This window comes from Acomys russatus, chromosome 16 (assembly GCF_903995435.1).
Source record: "Acomys russatus chromosome 16, mAcoRus1.1, whole genome shotgun sequence".
NCBI classification, from domain to species: domain Eukaryota; kingdom Metazoa; phylum Chordata; class Mammalia; order Rodentia; family Muridae; genus Acomys; species Acomys russatus.
This window is the reverse complement of record NC_067152.1, coordinates 20,707,259-20,725,033: the sequence shown is the minus strand read 5'-3', so window position 1 is coordinate 20,725,033 and position 17,775 is coordinate 20,707,259. Positions and strand designations below refer to the sequence as shown.

The window sequence follows — 17,775 nt, the reverse complement described above, 5'->3', positions numbered from 1 at the left end:
GAAAGGTCCAGGAAGGGGGGTGGGGTGGGGCTGCAGAAAAGGGGAGAGGGAAAAGGTTGGGGAGACAGAGAGGAAATAGGGAAGACCTCACCCCTAACCTGCCGTGTACACCGGGTTGGGCAGCTGACAGCCCAGTAAGCAGAGATGAGGTGATGACATGGGTAGAGGCGGGTCGCTAGGGAAACCCCTTAGACCACTCCTCCACCCTTTAGTCCCAGCCTCAGTGCCTGGGGTGGGGAGCCTGTTCCTCACTGACTCATTTCAAGGACTGCACACCTTATCTCAGGGCACAGGATGCCAGAGACTGGATGTGGCAGCAGCCTCACAGTCCTGCTGCGATCGATAACTGACTCAAAACTATCCTCTCTCATTAGGACAGGGGCCAGCAAGATGGCTCAGTGGCTAAAGGGGCTTGCTGCCAAGCCTGATCCCCAGGATCCACATGGTAGATGGAGAAAAATGACACCTCATAGGTGTCCTCTGACCTCCATACGGATGCTGTGTCACACAGAGTCCAGTTAAAAATAATAAAACATGAAAAAGAGTAACACGTGTTATGTTCCAGGTTCAATCCTTGTCATGAATCAATTAGCAAAGGAAAAAAAAATAAGATGAAGGAACGAGAAATTTTAGCTTTAAGATCCTCCAGCCTCCTTGCTGTCCTCAGTGGTCCCAATAGTAAGAGAAGCTAAGCCGGGCGGTGGTGGCGCACGCCTTTAATCCCAGCACTCAGGAGGCACAGGCAGGCAGATCGCTGTGAGTTCGAGGTCAGTCTGGTCTACAAAGCAAGTCTAGAACAGCCAAGGCTACACAGAGAGACCCTGTCTCGAGGGAGGAAACAAAAAAAAAAAAGAAAGAAAGAAAGAAAAGAAGAGAGAGAGAGAGAGAGAGAGAGAGAGAGAGAGAGAGAGAGAGAAGCTGGTGTTTGTGGATGAGCAGAACCCAGCTCCAGTGATACACAGAGGGTGACCCAGCTCTGTCTGGGGCCTCCTGTGGGGTGGATTCCTTTGACCAATTAAAGGTGACAGGCTTGTTTCTATTACCGAGGGCTAGCAGCACTTAATGTGTGCTCCACATGCATTATATCATTAAGTGTTGGTAACCCTGTGAGGTGTATGTTATTCACCTCCACTTAATAGTCTCCTCATTTCTGAGACAATGAAGCATGCTCAAGGAGGGGGTGGTGGAGGAATGACCTACCCAGGTCCCTGAGCAAGGCAGGGACCAAGCCTGGGTGGGCCCCTGTGACTCTGAAGCCCATATATTTAGCCACACGCCTAAGTAACCTCCACCATAGATCAGGAACAGAGATGGATGACTCTCTTTGGCTTTGATCGTAAGTCTTTCTTCCCAGGTTTCTCATGAGAGGGCTTGCCCAAAGCCAGCTTGACTTCCCGTATGGATTTAAGGTATTCTGTGTAGAGGAGGAGACTATGCCTGACGGCTGTATATCAAAAATGCTTGTCACACCAGCCCTGACAAAAAGCACTTCCATTACTTCTCCGGGGAGTAAATATAAGTTTGAGTGACAGGGCACAGCTACTTAGGGATGAGTTTGGGGTACAGTCTCAACTCTATGCGTCCCCCTCGCAGCTTATATGAGAACACCAGGAGTAATGTGATCTGGAAGTTTCCTCAAGCTCTTTGCATTTTTTTTGAGACAGGGTTTCTCTGTGTAGCCCTGGTCATCCCAGAATCTTGCTCTGTAGACCAGGCTGGCCTCGAACTCGGAGATCTGCCTGCCTTTGCCTCCAGAGTGCTGGCATTAAAGGCCTGCGCCACCACTGTATTCTTATAAAACACCCTAACATGAGTTTTAGTGTTACCAGAAAGGTCTGAACACCTGTACCTTCTGGTAGGTTTGGCCTGAGACCTGGACCAGACCCTTGTGCTTTCTGTACCAAAGCAGGCTCCAGAGCAGCAGCGTCCTCTAAACAGTCTCAGGTCTGTGGGAGAGCGCAGCTATCTTGTGATGGTATTTTTGGCAGAGCACAGAGTGCTCAGGCACAGACGACACTAAGAGAAGCCTGCAGAAGTCACCCAATGGGGGGCGGGGGAGGCACATGGAGCTAATTGCTATCTGGGTTGTTTTTGTTTTTGTTTTTGTTTGGTTTTGATCTAAAAACCTTCATGTAGTTGAGGATGACCTTGAACTTCTGGTCTCCTGCCTAAGCAGTGCTGGATTTACAGGCCTGTATCATCAGGCCTGGCTTAGTGCGGAGACAGAAATAAAACCCAGAGCTTCAGGCATGCAAGGTGAGTACTCTACTCATGGACCTCCTCAGGCCTCAAAAGTCTCACTCTTTGATTTATGCCCCAACTGGAAACTACTTCAGGCATCCAAACAACCAAACTGGACAGGACAAAACAGTTGAGCTTCATAAAGATTTGCTTCCTATGCCAGGGACAGCGTGTGGTGATGAGGGTGGCAACATGGTTCTGAGCGTGTGCCGTGGGCACACTTTCCACAAACGTGGACTTCTGGAAGGGTGGAGCTTTGTGCAAACACTGACACCACAAAACTCATACAAAGGTAGGAATCCAGCGAGATGACCCCTAGAGGGAGCCTCTTGCCTGAGGAGGTTTCCAGGCTCCTCATAAACTGAAAACCTATGTTGAAAGGCCAGAGTCTTTTCTCAACTCTTGCACAATTTAATCCCTTCTCACCGCTGCTTCTGCCCTTGACCCTCCAGCCGTGCCCTCCCCGTCCCACCTCAGGGCTTGCTGAATAAGGAAGTTCTAACCCATCTTTTTTTTCACAGTGATTCCACACAAAGCTTGGAACAGTGTGTGTGTGGGGGGGGTGGTGGTGGTGGTGTGTGTGTGTGTGTGTGGGGGGGGGGGTGACGGGAGTGTTTAAATTTTCCAAGTTCAAAGACGGCTTCTTCAAGAAACAACAGAACTGTGTTTTGATTCCCTCTGCCTTTCTCCCAAGGGTCAGCAAAGTGTATTCCTTCTCCCCCCAAGGACTCCAGGGAACACTTGACCCCTTCTGTATGACTTAACTCCTTCTGGCCTTAGCGCCTCAAGGTTTCTGTGTGTGGCTCACACTCCCAGTGTGACCTGGGCTCCTGTGCTAACTTCTGCTAGACTGCAGCTCCATGAAAGGGTTAGATGCTCTGTGTCTGTACATCACCAGGGGGTCCTGACCCAGCAGGTGGCTCCATGAGTGGACGCACTGATGCACTGACTGTTTGATCACATCTTGCCGAAGCAAGAATTTAGGAACCAGAATGAAAATCTTCCGAGCCTATAGGAGCCATGTGAGTTGGTACATCCTGGTTGAAGGTCAGGACCAAAGACTTCAGAACCTGATTAGCTAGAGAGCATCAGTGATGTCAGCAAGCATGACTATCTCCCAGCTTGTGATGCCTGGCAAAGGCTGGTATTAAAACCAGAGTGGGGTTGCTGGGCACCTACGGGAGGGGGAAATTGGAACCTATTTTAGACAGCCTCCTACCTTAAGCAAGAGTGAGATTGTGCTGACGTTTGTGGGCATTGTTATATTTTGTTGTTTATATTTATTTATTTAGCTTTTTGAGACAAGAACTCATGTAGGCAAAGGGAGGGGACTCAAACTCTCTATGAGCTGAGGATAACCTTAAACATTATAAAGTTGACCTATTAGCTAGGTGTGGTGGCACACGCCTTTGATTCCAGCACTGGGAGGCAGAAGCAGGTGAATCTTTGAATTTGAGGCCAGCCTGGTCTACAGAGTGAGTTCTAGGACAACTAGAGCTATACAGAGAACTCTGTCTCAAAAAACCGATAGATAGATAGATAGATAGATAGATAGATAGATAGATAGATAGATAATTGACCTATTGAGGGCAACCACTGTAAGAAAAAGTTGCAAAATAGAATCCCACAGTGCTCTTGTGGCGCTGTCATAAGCTCTGTGTCTCCATTTCTTCATCTGAAAGGAAGAAACGGTACAACTTCCAGAGCTGTGCTCTATAGAGACTGAAATCAGTCAGAATACACAGGGGCTTAGAGAGGCAAGGCTAACACACAGTCAAGACAATGTAAGCCCTGACTATGAATGCCTGGTTTCTGAGGTTGACCATTCCCACAGTCCTCTGTGACCGTGTCGCAATCAGCACTGACAAGGAACACATGAGGCTTCTGACTTTCCTTCCGACTGGGGGATGAGGCAAGAGAGACATACACATAGTTATCAATAGCTGACCTTCCACAAAGCCTCCACTAACGGATTCTGATCTCTAGGTTGGCCCCAGGGCAGTGTGGATGATGCTCTTCTTAGGATCTCTCTCATCCATCCCAGACATGGAGAGCAGAGACAGGATACGCACCTGTCACTTGGCCTGAAAGATGCTTCACCTCTCATATAAAACCCTAAAAGCCTTTGATCTCAGGACTCGGGAGGCAGAGGCAGGTGGAGCTCTGTGAGTTCGAGGCCAGCCTGGTCTACAAATCGAGTCCAGGATAGCCAAGGCTAACACAGAGAAACCCTGTCTTGAGAAACTAACCAACCAACCAACCAAAAACCCTAAAGGCTGGATGTAGCAGCACACATGTACTGTCAGTTTTTGGGAGGTGGAGGCTGGAAGATCATGTCAGGAGTTCAAGGCCATCTTTAACCTTATAGCAAATTTGAGGCCAGCCTGCCTCAAAAAACAAAAACAAAAACCCAAAATGAAACCAAACAACAAAAACAAAACAAAACAAAGCCACGTATTTCTTCTCATTATCCCCACCCCCCCTTTCCACCACACATTCTCTCTCTCTCTCTCTCTCTCTCTCTCTCCTCTCTTCTGATCTTGTGGAAGACTCAGAAAGGCACAGTGTTTCTGAGTTTCCTCAGAGGAAAACTATGCCATTCTCAGTCGTTGGTTAAGAAGCCCCTGGTTGCCACCTTAGCTTCTAGAAAAGCTGAGGGTGGGGCGGGGCTGGGGGTGGGGTTGTAGCTATGTTAAGCTGTATGGAAATGGCTCCCCATCCCCATGGCATTTCCTGGAAGCAGGAAGGAATTAGCAGAAGGTAAGTCACTGCCGCTCTGGCTCCTTGACAGAACCTCGGAACAGTGGGTGGCTTACAAAGCCATGAGTAGGCAAATGGTGAGACACAGGTGGAAAGTTGGGCAAAGTGGGAAGAACGGACAAAACAAGGGAAGCACTGCAAAACCAGGGAAATCCTTACTAGGCGCCATGGGTGGTAGAAGGATGGCAAGAAAAAAACCATCTGGAAGAGTACCCCTATATGAAGCAGAAAAGTTTGGTTCTGTGTCACCAGGAATCTGGACCCTGTGCTAACATGGGTAATATATGTATGGGCTTATGATTCCCTGTGTGTGTGTGTGTGTGTGTGTGTGTGTGTGTGTGTGTGTGTGTGTGTGTGTGTGTGTGTTACAGCTGAGGCTGTTCTTGAAAGCCTGACCTTTCTGCTTCCGATTCCCAAATGTGTGCCATCATGCCCAGTTCATAGGATTCCATTTCTTAAGCCTTATTGTACAATAATAATAGTTAATATTCTCTTCTGTCATCCACATAGAGACCAGACTAGGCAGATGCATGTCCATGCGTGTGATACCCTGTGGTCTAAAGGAATTGTTTGCTATACATACATACATACGTACGTACATACGTACGTACATGAGAGAGAGAGATGTTTACTTGTATATTTGTCCATACCTGTGTGTTCAGAGGCCAAGAAGGACATCAGCTGTCCTGCTCGGTCACTCTTCGTCTCATTCCTTTGAGACAGTGTCTCTCAGTGGACCTGAAGCTAGGCTGGGTAGCCAGCAAGCCCCAGTGATCCTCCTGTCTCTGACCCCACAGTGCTGGTGATTTAAGGGCACATGTGACCATGTCAGTCTTTTTTTGTGGGTCCTGGGGTTCAAACCAGGTCCTCATGCTTATGCAAAGAGTGCAATTAGCCATCAAGGCATGTCTCTAGCCCCGTGAAATGGTTTTAAGACAGAATCTGCTTTTAGAGGGATAGCATAACCATCCCTCACACTCTAGAAGAGTCTGTGGCAGCACATTACTCCAGCTCTTACAACAGTGCTAAGGAAGAAAAGAACCTTCAGGAACCACAGAAGGACACGTGGAGAACCTGTGCATAAAGGTAGCAGCAACCTTATGGCTGAAAAGGAGGTTTATATTTGACTTTAAGATTCAGTGGAGTTTTTTTTTTTAAGCATAAAAGCAATGTCTGGCTCTTTTTGTCTAAGTGGCTTTTTGCACCACTTGAGGAGTGTACAGACAGAAGGGATGCGACGACCCATGGTATATGCCAAGGTTTGTCTAAAAATATTGTACACCTGTTCTGCGTTTTGCACACTGGTCATATTTTGTCAGTGAAGTAAGTACTCATAACGCTTGGAGGAATGTGTTTTTCCTTCCAAGTCTGCAATGTTTTTCCCTTTTGTAAGGCAAACCTCCTCTTCTCTTCTACCTGTAGTACAATACACTGGGGCCATTATTCATCTGGCCACACCCATCACTCCAGCTGCTTTTAACCACTCCTATCCTTGCCCCAGTGGTATTTAAATAGTAAAATTTAACAATAGTTCAAATTGTCAAATTTTTTTGTAAAATGTATTAAATAGTTTGTTACACACACATACACACATTATATGTATTTTTCACACTGATTTAGCTAACATTTTTGGCTGCTCCCAGAAGGCACATCATCTAGTGTCCTGGGTTTAAATCAACTTACCAAACCAGGGAGTGCTGGACTTTGGTTTCCCTTAGTGTCTCAAAACTAGAAACACAAACTCCACGGTATTTATTACTAGGATGTGAACAAAATAGCACTTCAGGTGTTGCTGTAGGGTTTTTAATTCTCTGCAAATCTTACTATTCAATAAGGTGTTGATGTTAAAAAGAGAGCCAAGGCTGGGCAGTGGTGGTGCACGCATTCAATCCCAGCACTCGGGAGGCAGAGGCAGACGGATCACTGTGAGTTCGAGGCCAGCCTGGTCTACAAAGCCAGTCCAGGACAGTCAAGGCTACACAGAGAGACCATGTCTCAAAAAACAAAAAACAAAAACGAGAGAGAGAGAGAGAGAGAGAGGCAAAGAGAGAGAGAGAGAGAGAGAAACAAGAGAGACAGAGAGAGACAAAGACAAAGGGAGAGAAAGAAAGAGCCAAGCCTATAATCCCAGCATTTGGGAGGCAGGTAGAGGCAGAAGGATCATCACAAGTTCAAACCCAATCCAGTTCACAGTGAGTTCCAAGTCATCCAGGATTATGAAACGACACCCTGTTTCTGAAACCTAAATATCAGTTTAACCAACCAGCAAGCAAACAAGACAGGTCTGCATTTAGTTTTCTGATTAAACAGGGCTGAAGTTACAGACTTTGTGACTTCCAAAAAACTGAGAACCTTTAAGTACTCGTCTTCACTGACAGCTCTGCCTGCCTGCCTGTCCTGTCTCTTGGCATCTTAGGCTGGCCTGCAACTCAACGTACAGCTCTTGAACTCGAGATCTTCCGGCTCTACTGGCCTATGTGCTGGGGTGCTGAATTGAAAGTGCATGCCGTCTGGAATGGATTTTCTGACGTGTTTTTAAAGATAGGGTGTCATGTAATACAGATTGGCCTTACCCTTGCTGTGTAGCCAAGGGTGACATTGAACTCCTGACCCTCCTGCCTCACCTCTCCAAAGTGGTAGGTATGCAAGTAGCACGCCTAGCTTTTTTGTTGGCAGGAGGACAAGTTCTCACATCCCCCAACTACACTGAGGTCACGGTGCTCCCTTTTGCACAGCCACGTGTGCTAAGTGACTCAATGTGATTACACAAAGAGACCTATAACTTCAAGTACCTTCTAGACACCACTGCCTCCTGATTGAATGTTTTCTTTGAAGGTTTGCTTACAATTTTACGTGGGTAAAGTGATGGCTGCGGTTAGGTCCCTGGAGCCCTTATAAAGGTAGAAAGGAGATCTGACTCCATAAAGCTTTCCTCTGACTTACACACACACACACACACACCATCACACATACACAAACACACACATCATCATACACACCATCACACACCCACACACACAAATACACATACACACACACCACTAAAAATAATTTTAAAAGGGTATCTGTGATGGGATGAGAGATGGGAGCAAAGTCAGAACAGTCAGCTGGAAGCTCACAGGGCAACTAACGTGGACTTCCACAGCAAGCACACTCAGCAAAGCAACAGAAATTAAGAGAGAGACTTTGCTTCAAAAACAAAGTAGAGTGCCCGCACCCGCTTGATGGCTCAGCAGGTAAAGGCACCAGATGACCTGAGCCATCCTGGAACCCACACAATAAAGAAATGACTCCTTCAGGCTGTCCTCTAACCTCTACACAATTGCCCCACACACAATTTTTTTAATTAAAAAATATATTAAAATCTTCAAACTCAAATATTAAGAGAAACTCATTAGTTACAAGTTAAATTCCATCAACAACAAAATTGGTGGCTAAACTTAATGCCCCAAAAGCCACACTAAAAGTCCAATCAAATGCCAACTAGCTTTAACATTTATATAGTAGGAACCTTTTTTTTTTTTTTTTTTTTGAGACAGGGTTTCTCTGTGTAGCCTTGGCTGTCCTGAACTCACTTTGTAGACCAGGCTGGCCTCGAACTCACAGAGCTCCACCTGCCTCCGCCTCCCGAGTGCTGGGATTAAAGGCAAGCGCCACCATGCCCGGCCTAATCCATTTTTTTTAACCCTAGAGGGTATAGAAGTTCATTCATTATTGCTCATGCTTCTAAAATGTAGCCACTTTTCATTTTAAATAAAATATACCTAAAGGAAGCTGGAGAGGTGTTTCAGTAGTTAAGAGCACTGGCTGTTCTTCCAGAGGACCTGGGTTCAATTCCCAGCAACCACACAGCATCTTACAACTATCTGTATCTCCTGTTCTGTGGATCCAACACCCACACATAGACACATGCAGGAAAAAATGCCAAGTTACATAAAATAAAAGTAAATTAATTTAAAATACATATACCTGAAGGATTCTTTCCCAAGAACAAAATCAGAGCTTTTGTTCCCTCATGCTTCAAAGGCCAAAAAGCAACAAAGCGCTCACAGAAGTCTTACAAAGGCTTGCCTCTGGGAAGCACTTTAGTAACAGTAAGTAATAGTAATTTACAAACAAATGGCAGGTGCTAGACGCCTGTTATTGAAGATTGCTCCGGGAAGTTACAGTAAGTACAGGCAAGGAATGAAAATAAGCTCAGAAGTCAGTGAGTTTTAGAAGTATCGTTACACTAAATCTGCAGCCTTTAGCACAGGGAAATCACACAATGCTTCTAAAACGAGAGAAGAGGGGCTGGAGAGATGGGGCAGCAGTTGGAAGTCAGTGCTGCTTTTGACGCACTTTGAAATACTTTGTATCTTTTTTTATTTTTTATTTTTTGGTTTTTTTGAAACAGGGTTTCTCTGTGTAGCCATGGCTGTCTTGGAACTCTCTTTGTAGACCAGGCTGGCCTTGAACTCACAGCAATCTGCCTGCCTCTGCCTCCCAAGTGCTGGGATTAAAGGCGTGCGCCACCACTGCCCAGCTCAATACTTTGTATATTTTGCAAAGCACCACCATGACCGCTGGGCATGGTGCTACAGTATCCCAGCCAAAGTCCATCTGTTAAAAGTCTTGGTTCTCAGAGTGGCCCAATTGGGAGATTCTGTGGGCCTTTAAGAGGTGGAGTGCATTGGGAGGCCCTTAAGTCCTTGCAGCTGGATCCCTGATGGGGCTCCTGGGATTTGACATATCCTCTCTTAACTCCTGATCCCCTAGCCTCTACCTCCCAAATACTGGGATTACAGACATGTGCCACCATGTCCAATTAAACTGTTTCCTAGTTAATAGCCTCAATAATGAAAACCTATGGATATACATGGCTAAATGCTATCCACTAGACTCTTCGTAGTAACACTTCTGTAAGAACCTTTACAAGTATGTGTCTGGTACATCAAAAATAGGTTTATTCTCTTCACCTCAGATAACAATATCAACGAATGTGAGGGAATACAACTTAGTATTTAAGGGCATGAACCCTGCCGTGACCATCTGAGTCTGAATCCAGAGTCCTGGGCTAAGGTTTTTGTGCCTCAGTCTCTTCCCCACCCCCGCCCCACGTGGTCCGTAAACTGGGTTAGAACTGTGCTTGGCACACAGAATGCTACTGAAGTATTTAACTGGATCACTTGTAAAGTTTTACAACTGCCTTCAACAAACACAAATGCATGACTTTTCCAGTTGCGTGCACAGATATCGATTCTAGATCTTTCCAAAAGAGGAAAAGATTTTCCAAGTATACTGCGGAAACTAAGGGAATCTGATCTCAGGTGACCTCCCAGCACAGTTGACAATGTCATGGCTCTTATTCAGCAGTGACAAGTTCATGCGGCCTTCTGCTTTCCTCATCTGTTCTTACACTGTTCCCAGCTTCTGTCAAAGGCATGCATTCCAGCCAGCCAAGGGTAGAGAGAAAGCCTTCTTTATCTGTGGCTTTGCAGCTATGGATTTACCACCTACAAGCAGAAAATACTTGAAAGCGTTTGTCCTTATTCAGTATGTATACTTCAGTCATTTTCCCTTAAACAATATAGCATAACAGATATTTATATAGCATAACAGGTATTATAAGCAGTCTAGAAATGATTTAAAGTATATGGGAAGGTGTGCATGGGGCATATGCAAATAGCCTATGCTCTATATTAGGCTTTGAGCATCCCTGGAGTTTGGAATCTGTTGAGGTCCCGAAACTGATCCCCAAGGGATACCGAGTGACAACCGGATAATTTATATTCCATGCCTATGATAGTTTCTGTTTGTACAGAGAACAGGTATGGAGGAAAGCCTCCAACGGGCATTTTATTTCCTCACTCTAAGTATGTCCAAAGACACAGAGTTTAGTTTCTATGTTACAGTAGCTTTATTATGTATTGTTTTGAGACAGTGTTTTCCTGAATAGCCCTGGCTGTCCTGGAAATCGCCCTGTTTATACTAGGTTGGCCTCGAACTCAGAGATCCGCCTGCCTCTGCCTCCTCTGAGTGCTGTGATTAAAGCCATGCATTACCATGCCTAGCTCTCAGTGACTTATTTTTAAATAACCTAAGTCCTGAAGGCTACATTAAATCTCTCAGTTAAGATGGAAATTTACACTGTGAAATTTACACCAACATACATTTAGAAAAGCATCAACTCCAGGGTATCTTTAGCTTTTCCCTCAAGAAAGAAGTTATCACAACAAATGAACAGTGCTGCCAGGTCAGGAGGCATTTTTTGTTGTTAGGTTTTTTTCTTTTTGTTTTGTTTTGTTGTTTTTTGAGATGAGGTTTCTCTATGTAACAGCCCTGGCTGTCCTGGACTCACTTTGTAGACCAGGCTGGCCTGGAACTCACAGTGATCCACCTGCCTCTGCTTCCTGAGTGCTGGGATTACAGGCGTGCGCCACCACATATTTTGCCTGCAGAAAGCCTGTGCTTTGTGTGGTGGCTTTCACCTATAATCCCAGCAGGAGGATCAGGTTCAAAGGTGACCATCAGCCATAAAATGAAATAGCCTGGGCTACTTGGAAAAAAAAAATTTCCAGAAAATGTTAGGCACTGGCAGTAGAAGCCACTAACTCTGAAGTCATCATTTCCACTTCCTAGGCAGAGTGCAACCTGGAACCGCCCACTAGGGTTGGGCATACAGAGGCTGCGGCAACACCTACAGTAACTGAGGACAAAAAGATAGGGCATACCTATGTTTACATTATTTGTAAATCATACAAACTACAGAACTTCTCAAACTGTAAACCAAGAAGTCTTCACACCGAAGACCTGAAGTGATGACAGTGAGGATAAAACAGACCTAGGGTTAAGTTGTAAGCTTTTCCAAATGTGCTAGGCACATGTTCCTTTAAGACAATTTCCATTCCTAATGAGAGAACAAAACAAAACATGAAAACAGGGCTTCTGTTCACTCTCTAAAAAACAAAACAAAAAAACCTACTCAGACGCCAAGCTCAAATCAAATGTTTTCCTGAAACCAATCAAGATAAAATTTAATCTCTCTCAAGTACCAGATGAACGTGAACAGACTAAGGTGGCCTTTCCCTAAGAGCCGAATTTCGTGTCCAGTCTTCACAAGTTCTTTTGTCTTTGTTGTTTTGTTCCCTCTAGCTTTTTCTTCCAAGTTAAAGCTATGAGAATGTCACTGGTTTCTGTCAACTGGTGGTTTAATTATTGTTGCTGTTCAAACTGTGATCCTAACAGCTCGGAACTGGTGACCTGGGCACTGGGAGGCTCGGAACTGGTGACCTGGGCACTGGGAGGCTTCTTGCCATCTCATACTTCTTCATAGCCCCATTCTGTCCACAAAGGAACAAAGGCCTCACCATGGTGCACAAGGAACAGTTTCCTTCTGTTATTTCAGTGCTTGTTGCCTTAAAACTTTTATTGCTCTAGACAGCTAGGGTGACAAAAGGCTTTTGTAGGCTTCTGCCTAAAACCCTTGTTTCGCTGGTAACCGAGACAATGCTGGTGCCTTACTACAAACGCAGAGCCGGTTCTTCCCAGTTCAAGGCAATTTTCTCACAAATATTCTATCAGCACATATCAGCAAACATTTAAACAGTATAATGACTTGTCTTAAAAGTTTTATTTTGCTTTTAAAAGACACGGTCTACGTAGCTCTAGCTGGCCTGGAGCTTGGTTCTGTGTCTGCCTTAAGTGCTAGGATTAAAGGAAATTTGCCACCACAACCTTTCATTTTAATAGTGCCTTAACTCATCAGCCAATTTTTTAAAATTCCTCAAGAAAATTCTATAATTTCAGGCATTATCAGTAACTAATCTGTTAAAGCCCCTAACTGGGTTGGGTACCATCTACAAACAAACCCACCCCCAAAAAACAGCATGTAAAAGTTTCACTGGGAAAAGAAACAAACATTAATGTTTAACAACTCTTCCAACTGTGGATGGTTTTAATCCTAAATTCTCTCTAGCTATAGATAATAGCTGAATTTAAAGGATCATAAACAAAACCTTTGAAGGGTAGGCCAACCGCTTTTTTAAAGCTCCTCCATCTATACTTCAAATAAATGCTATTAGATTATGACTTCATCCTATAACCTGGCTCTCTCCTAGACACATGATATTTTAAGTAACAATTGCTATAAAGCAGGCTTAACCAGCCTTAACATACTGTTCCTGATGAAGGTTGTTATAAAACAATGCTGCCCCAAACACTGGTTACCCTGATTTTGTTTATTTTTTAAAAGACAGGGTCTCATGTAGCCTGGGGCAACCTTGAATTATGTATTCAAGGACAACCTTGAACGTCTCATCCTGCCTCTACTCCTGAACGCTGCGGTACTAGAGGCATGCGTGTAACACTTGCATTTACAGGATGCCGGGGCTCAACCCCACGGCTTTCTGCTTTCTGCTAGGCAGACACTCTACAGGCTACACCCTCGCTCTGGCAAACTGCTGTGTGAAGAACAGCAGAGCCTCTGAGTTCTTTATTCCTCTGTGGCTCAGTGACCTCGTACGGGCCTTCTTCAAGAGCATGTGCTACCTAGTTTCACCCACAGACTTCAGCAAAGGCTTATTAAAACAAAGACCACAGAATAGGCATTTTTAATTTTAAAGAATTTTAATACAAACTTAATATAAACTATTTCAGTCCCTCTTAACATGTAAGACACTGACTCAAAATACTTTTATACCGTTTTTTCAAGTATTGCACAATATAGGTACAAAATTAATATTTACGATTACATTTTCTTCCATAATATATAGCAAAAATCTTTAAACCTTTAACAGAAAATACATTTTTTTGAAAAAGCAAATATTCGTACATTTTAATTCCACCACTAAAGGAATATCCTGTACACAATTTTCAGAATAGTTTGATGTCTTTAAGATGGATATTATACAATTTCAGTAAAAAAAATACAACATGAAGCTGCTGTCACAGATCACTGTAGTAAAAAGATAGAAATGCAATACCGTGTCGTAGAAACAATATATATATCCTCTGATATTTTACAAACTTTGTACTAAATTAAATTATACAATTAGAAAAGACCAATAAACCCACTTATTAGTGCCAATTTTTTATATATATATAAAAAAAAAAATCAGCCATGTCCTTGCTATATCTTAAATACTGTGAGAGGCCATATCTGAGAGTATACTTTAAAATATACAGTCAGTATAAAATAACTTTTGTGCTTGGTTGGCAAATGAAAAATGATGCATGTTTTATTTTGTAACCAAGCTTGAATGTATCCTTACTATAATCTTAAAAAAAAAAAATCTCAAGGAAGAAAAAAAAAATTCCCCCTTGGGCCGATGCACTTTAACTTGTACGATACATGTTCTCTCTTGTTTTTTTAGTTAGCCATGACAGGCTGGAATTGCTGGTTAGAATACTGCATGTTATTTAAGCTAAAATTCAAGCCATCTACGAAAGACTTCTCGTTGAGGCCCCCGTAGGCCGCAAACACATCAAAGGCATTACTGTACTGGAGGGGACTGAGGTTAAGGGGGCTGTCACCTGGGAACATTCCATTGGTACTACTACCTTGACCCTGCATATTAGGAAAAATAAATTCCTTGGCATTCGGAGAAAGAGCAGAGGTTTGCTGCTGTTGCTGCTGCTGCTGCTGCTGCTGCGGAGGTGGTGGAGGCGGCTGGGATGGCGGCTGCTGCTGCTGCTGTGGCTGCTGCTGGCTGCCCAGGCCCAGCCCATACAGAGAGTGCATGGAGGAGGAGATGGCTTTCTGCTTGAGGATGTCGTTCACACTCAGGCCGAGGCTGACGGGAGAAGTACGCGCTACCTTGCTGCTACGGCCACTATTCTTCATCTTGGTAGAGCCAAACTTGGTGGCAGCGAAAGTGGCAGTGGTAAAGGTTAAAGGCTGAGTGGACCGGGGCATGAAGGTAGGGCTGACAGCAGCAGAGTGACCGAAGGGAGGGGATGGAGAGCTGGACACGGAAGAGGCTGGGTCACTTATGGGCATGAAAACCTGGGCCTCTGGGTTAAAGCTGTTTTTGATCTCCTTATCCAGCTCACATCCATTTTCACTGTTGTCATCCACATAGAGCACCTTCACTGGTCCCTTTTCACCAATTTGGTAGGAAACCTCAAACGGGTCGATCCAAACGCTAAGATCCTGCGGCAGATTGCTGCGAACATCGTCGATGTCCAAACCACTCTCTTTGGATGCTTGTTCGATCACGGGGTCCACTTTCTCCCCTACGTGTATACATCTAAACCCTGATCCTTTGTATGGCTTTTCAGGATACCAGTGCCCTTCATATTTCTTCTTAAGAAGTCTTTCAAGCTCTTCACCAAAAATGTTGACACGTCTCCTGGGAAGCTTATTGTACAAGTAGGAAATAATAAAATTTAGTGCTACTTGGATTTCAAGCTGCATAGCTGCGATGCCACAAAAGTTAGATTTGTTTCAACTCCTCCACCGGAAAAATAAAATTTTTAAAAATCAGTATATGGCAGAGAAACAAATTCTCATTCAAAGTGCTGGTATTAGATTATCCTTCAACCTTTCGTGGTCTTGTTCCTTTAGGAAAACAAAACAAAAGCAAACATGTCCAAATAAGATCAATGTAGTAGCTCCAAAGCCTTTTTATCGGAAGCATTTCATTTTTGAAAATGTCTACTATGCTAGAAAGACTGGAAAATACCGCTACAAAATAAAGGAACAGACAATTAAAAAGGCACTTGCTTCAAGTTCAAAACAGTTACAATTAAAACAGCATTGCATTTTAAGCTATTACATACCTTTTCTGGGTACCTCCAAGAATACGTTTCTTTTCTTTCTCCTCATGTCAGTGTTTACTAGATGTGTATTGCACACTCAATGCACCCACCTACACACTCCACTTTTACAAGCTGGTTGTTAGTTTTTGTGCTATTCACCATTTGGAAACATGTTTAAATCTGCTCCATGTCAAATATTTAGATATGTTGTGTTACAAATTTTTTCTTAATTTTTAAAGAACATGGTGTTAAAATTAAAGACACTAAATAAACTGTCACCTGGGCAGATGATAGAAACCAAAATATTCCCTATAGTTTTAATCATGCCAAGGGCACTCACACAACTGCTCTTCTTGAAAGCTTTTTCTTTTTGGGTACTGTCCCCCCACCCCCCATTATGAAATTCATCTCAGCTGCAAGTGTAAGGAAAACAAGTAGCTTAAAACTCCTATTGATTACTGTTTAAAGGGCATGGTTGCTCAGTTTTATTCTAATTTTTAAAAACTACCTCCTTCTCTCTCTGGAAAAAACGAACAGCCCCTGGAGAGGCTGGAGCAGTAAGGTCGACCTTTAAACGGTTGCTGGATCAGCACTGGGTGGGGATAAGAAAAGATCAAGGGCAAACAGAGGTATTTCCAAGGGAGAGCTATTTGTATACCGAGGTTGATCAAAAAGGGCATTTAAAACAAACTGGTGTTAATCCGTCTGTTCCATTTTCCATATTCTTGGTGACAAAGGGCAAAGAATCTTTCATGTTGCCTCCAAACTATACTTTCCAAACCGAAAGCCAAGTGCCGACAGAGAGCAGATTCAGCTGGATTGCTTAAAGGTGCTGCCGAGCCCAGCCAGGCTGGGTGGAAGGTAGTTTTTAAAGCAACGCCTTAAGACAGGACTGTGAAGAATTACATAAACAGCCAGTTGGGTCTCATTAGATTTCTGCTCACAGCGCCGGGAGCCCGAGTGCTACGGCAGCAGCAACAGCCGGAGGTGGAGGAGGAGGAGGAAGACTACTAGCCTTGCTCCGGGAGGAGGAGCTCGCCCGGGGAAATGGAGAGCAGGCTCTCCGGCCGCCCCGGGGACGCGGCCCCAGGCACCGGCAGGTCGCGGCGCGGGCCGCCTTGCCCTCCCCTCCCCCGCCGTAACCTGACCCTGCCGTCCCCCCCCCCCCCCGCTCCGCTCCCCGCTCGAGGCTCCTGGGACCTAGCCAGCATCCCGGAGCACCGGGCCGGGCCGGATCCCTGTACCCCGGCGCCCCATCCCCCCTCCACCCGCTTAAACGCCCCTGTCCCCCACCCCGGTTGCTCCCATCTCCCGGCCGCCGAGCCTCGGGGCTCCATTCCCTGGGGTCCCCGCGGCCCCCCTCCGCAGCCGGGCTCGCAGGACGCTGCAGCCCCTCCCTCGGGCCCTAGCCGCCGCCCCGCGGTACTTACAGGCTGCTCCGGGGCTGCGGCCGCCGCCGAGCGCGGCTGGGAGAGGGAGAAGGGGCAGCGGGCGGGGTCGCGGGTGGGTCGGGAGCGGCGAGGCGGCCAGGTGCAAGACGTCGCCACCGCCGGACGCGCGACAGACGCCTCGGGCGGGCCCGGGAGCTCGCTGCTCTGGCTTAGGGGTGGCGGGGACGGCAGGCTTGGACGAGAGCGCTCGCTTCTCCACACAGCTGCCCGGCGGCCCGGCCCTGCGTCCCCGTCCAGCGCCCTCTGCGCGCCGGGCCAGAGCTTCGCTCCTTCTGCCGCGGCGCGCGCCCCGCCTCTCGTTTTATAGCCTCCTCCCCGCCCCCATCCTCCGCGGGGGTGCGCGCCGCCCGCGTCACAGTCCCGCCCTCCGCACCCCGCATCCCCGGGCCGCGCCGACTCCGCCCCTGCCCCGCCCCCAGCCGCCATTGGCCAAGTCCCGCCTGCCCACGTCCAGACGGCCACCGATAGATGGCCACGCCCTTCTGTGCGCCGCTACGACCAATTAGCTGGCAGCGTCGAGAGGGTGGGGGCGTGGTTAAGAGACATTAGCACGGGATTGGAGGAGGGTGGGAGGGGTGGGGCG

At 45.9% G+C, this 17,775-nt stretch overlaps 1 protein-coding gene across 1 annotated transcript; it reads right to left on the bottom strand.

Moving 5' to 3' along the window:
- Positions 1–13,589: 13,589 nt before the first annotated feature.
- Tob1 (transducer of ERBB2, 1) lies at positions 13,590–17,456 on the bottom strand. The gene is made up of 2 exons (XM_051158322.1): positions 17,172–17,456; positions 13,590–15,541 (listed from the first exon to the last, which is right to left on the bottom strand). The coding sequence occupies exon 2, from the start codon at positions 15,395–15,397 to the stop codon at positions 14,351–14,353; it is 1,047 nt and encodes a 348-aa protein (XP_051014279.1). The 5' UTR covers positions 15,398–15,541; positions 17,172–17,456; the 3' UTR covers positions 13,590–14,350.
- Between the last annotated feature and the right edge of the window lie 319 nt (positions 17,457–17,775).

Bases quoted from the DNA above. Each gene is read 5' to 3' on its own strand.
- Tob1 (XM_051158322.1), bottom strand. From the start codon at position 15,397: ATGCAGCTTGAAATCCAAGTAGCACTAAATTTTATTATTTCCTACTTG.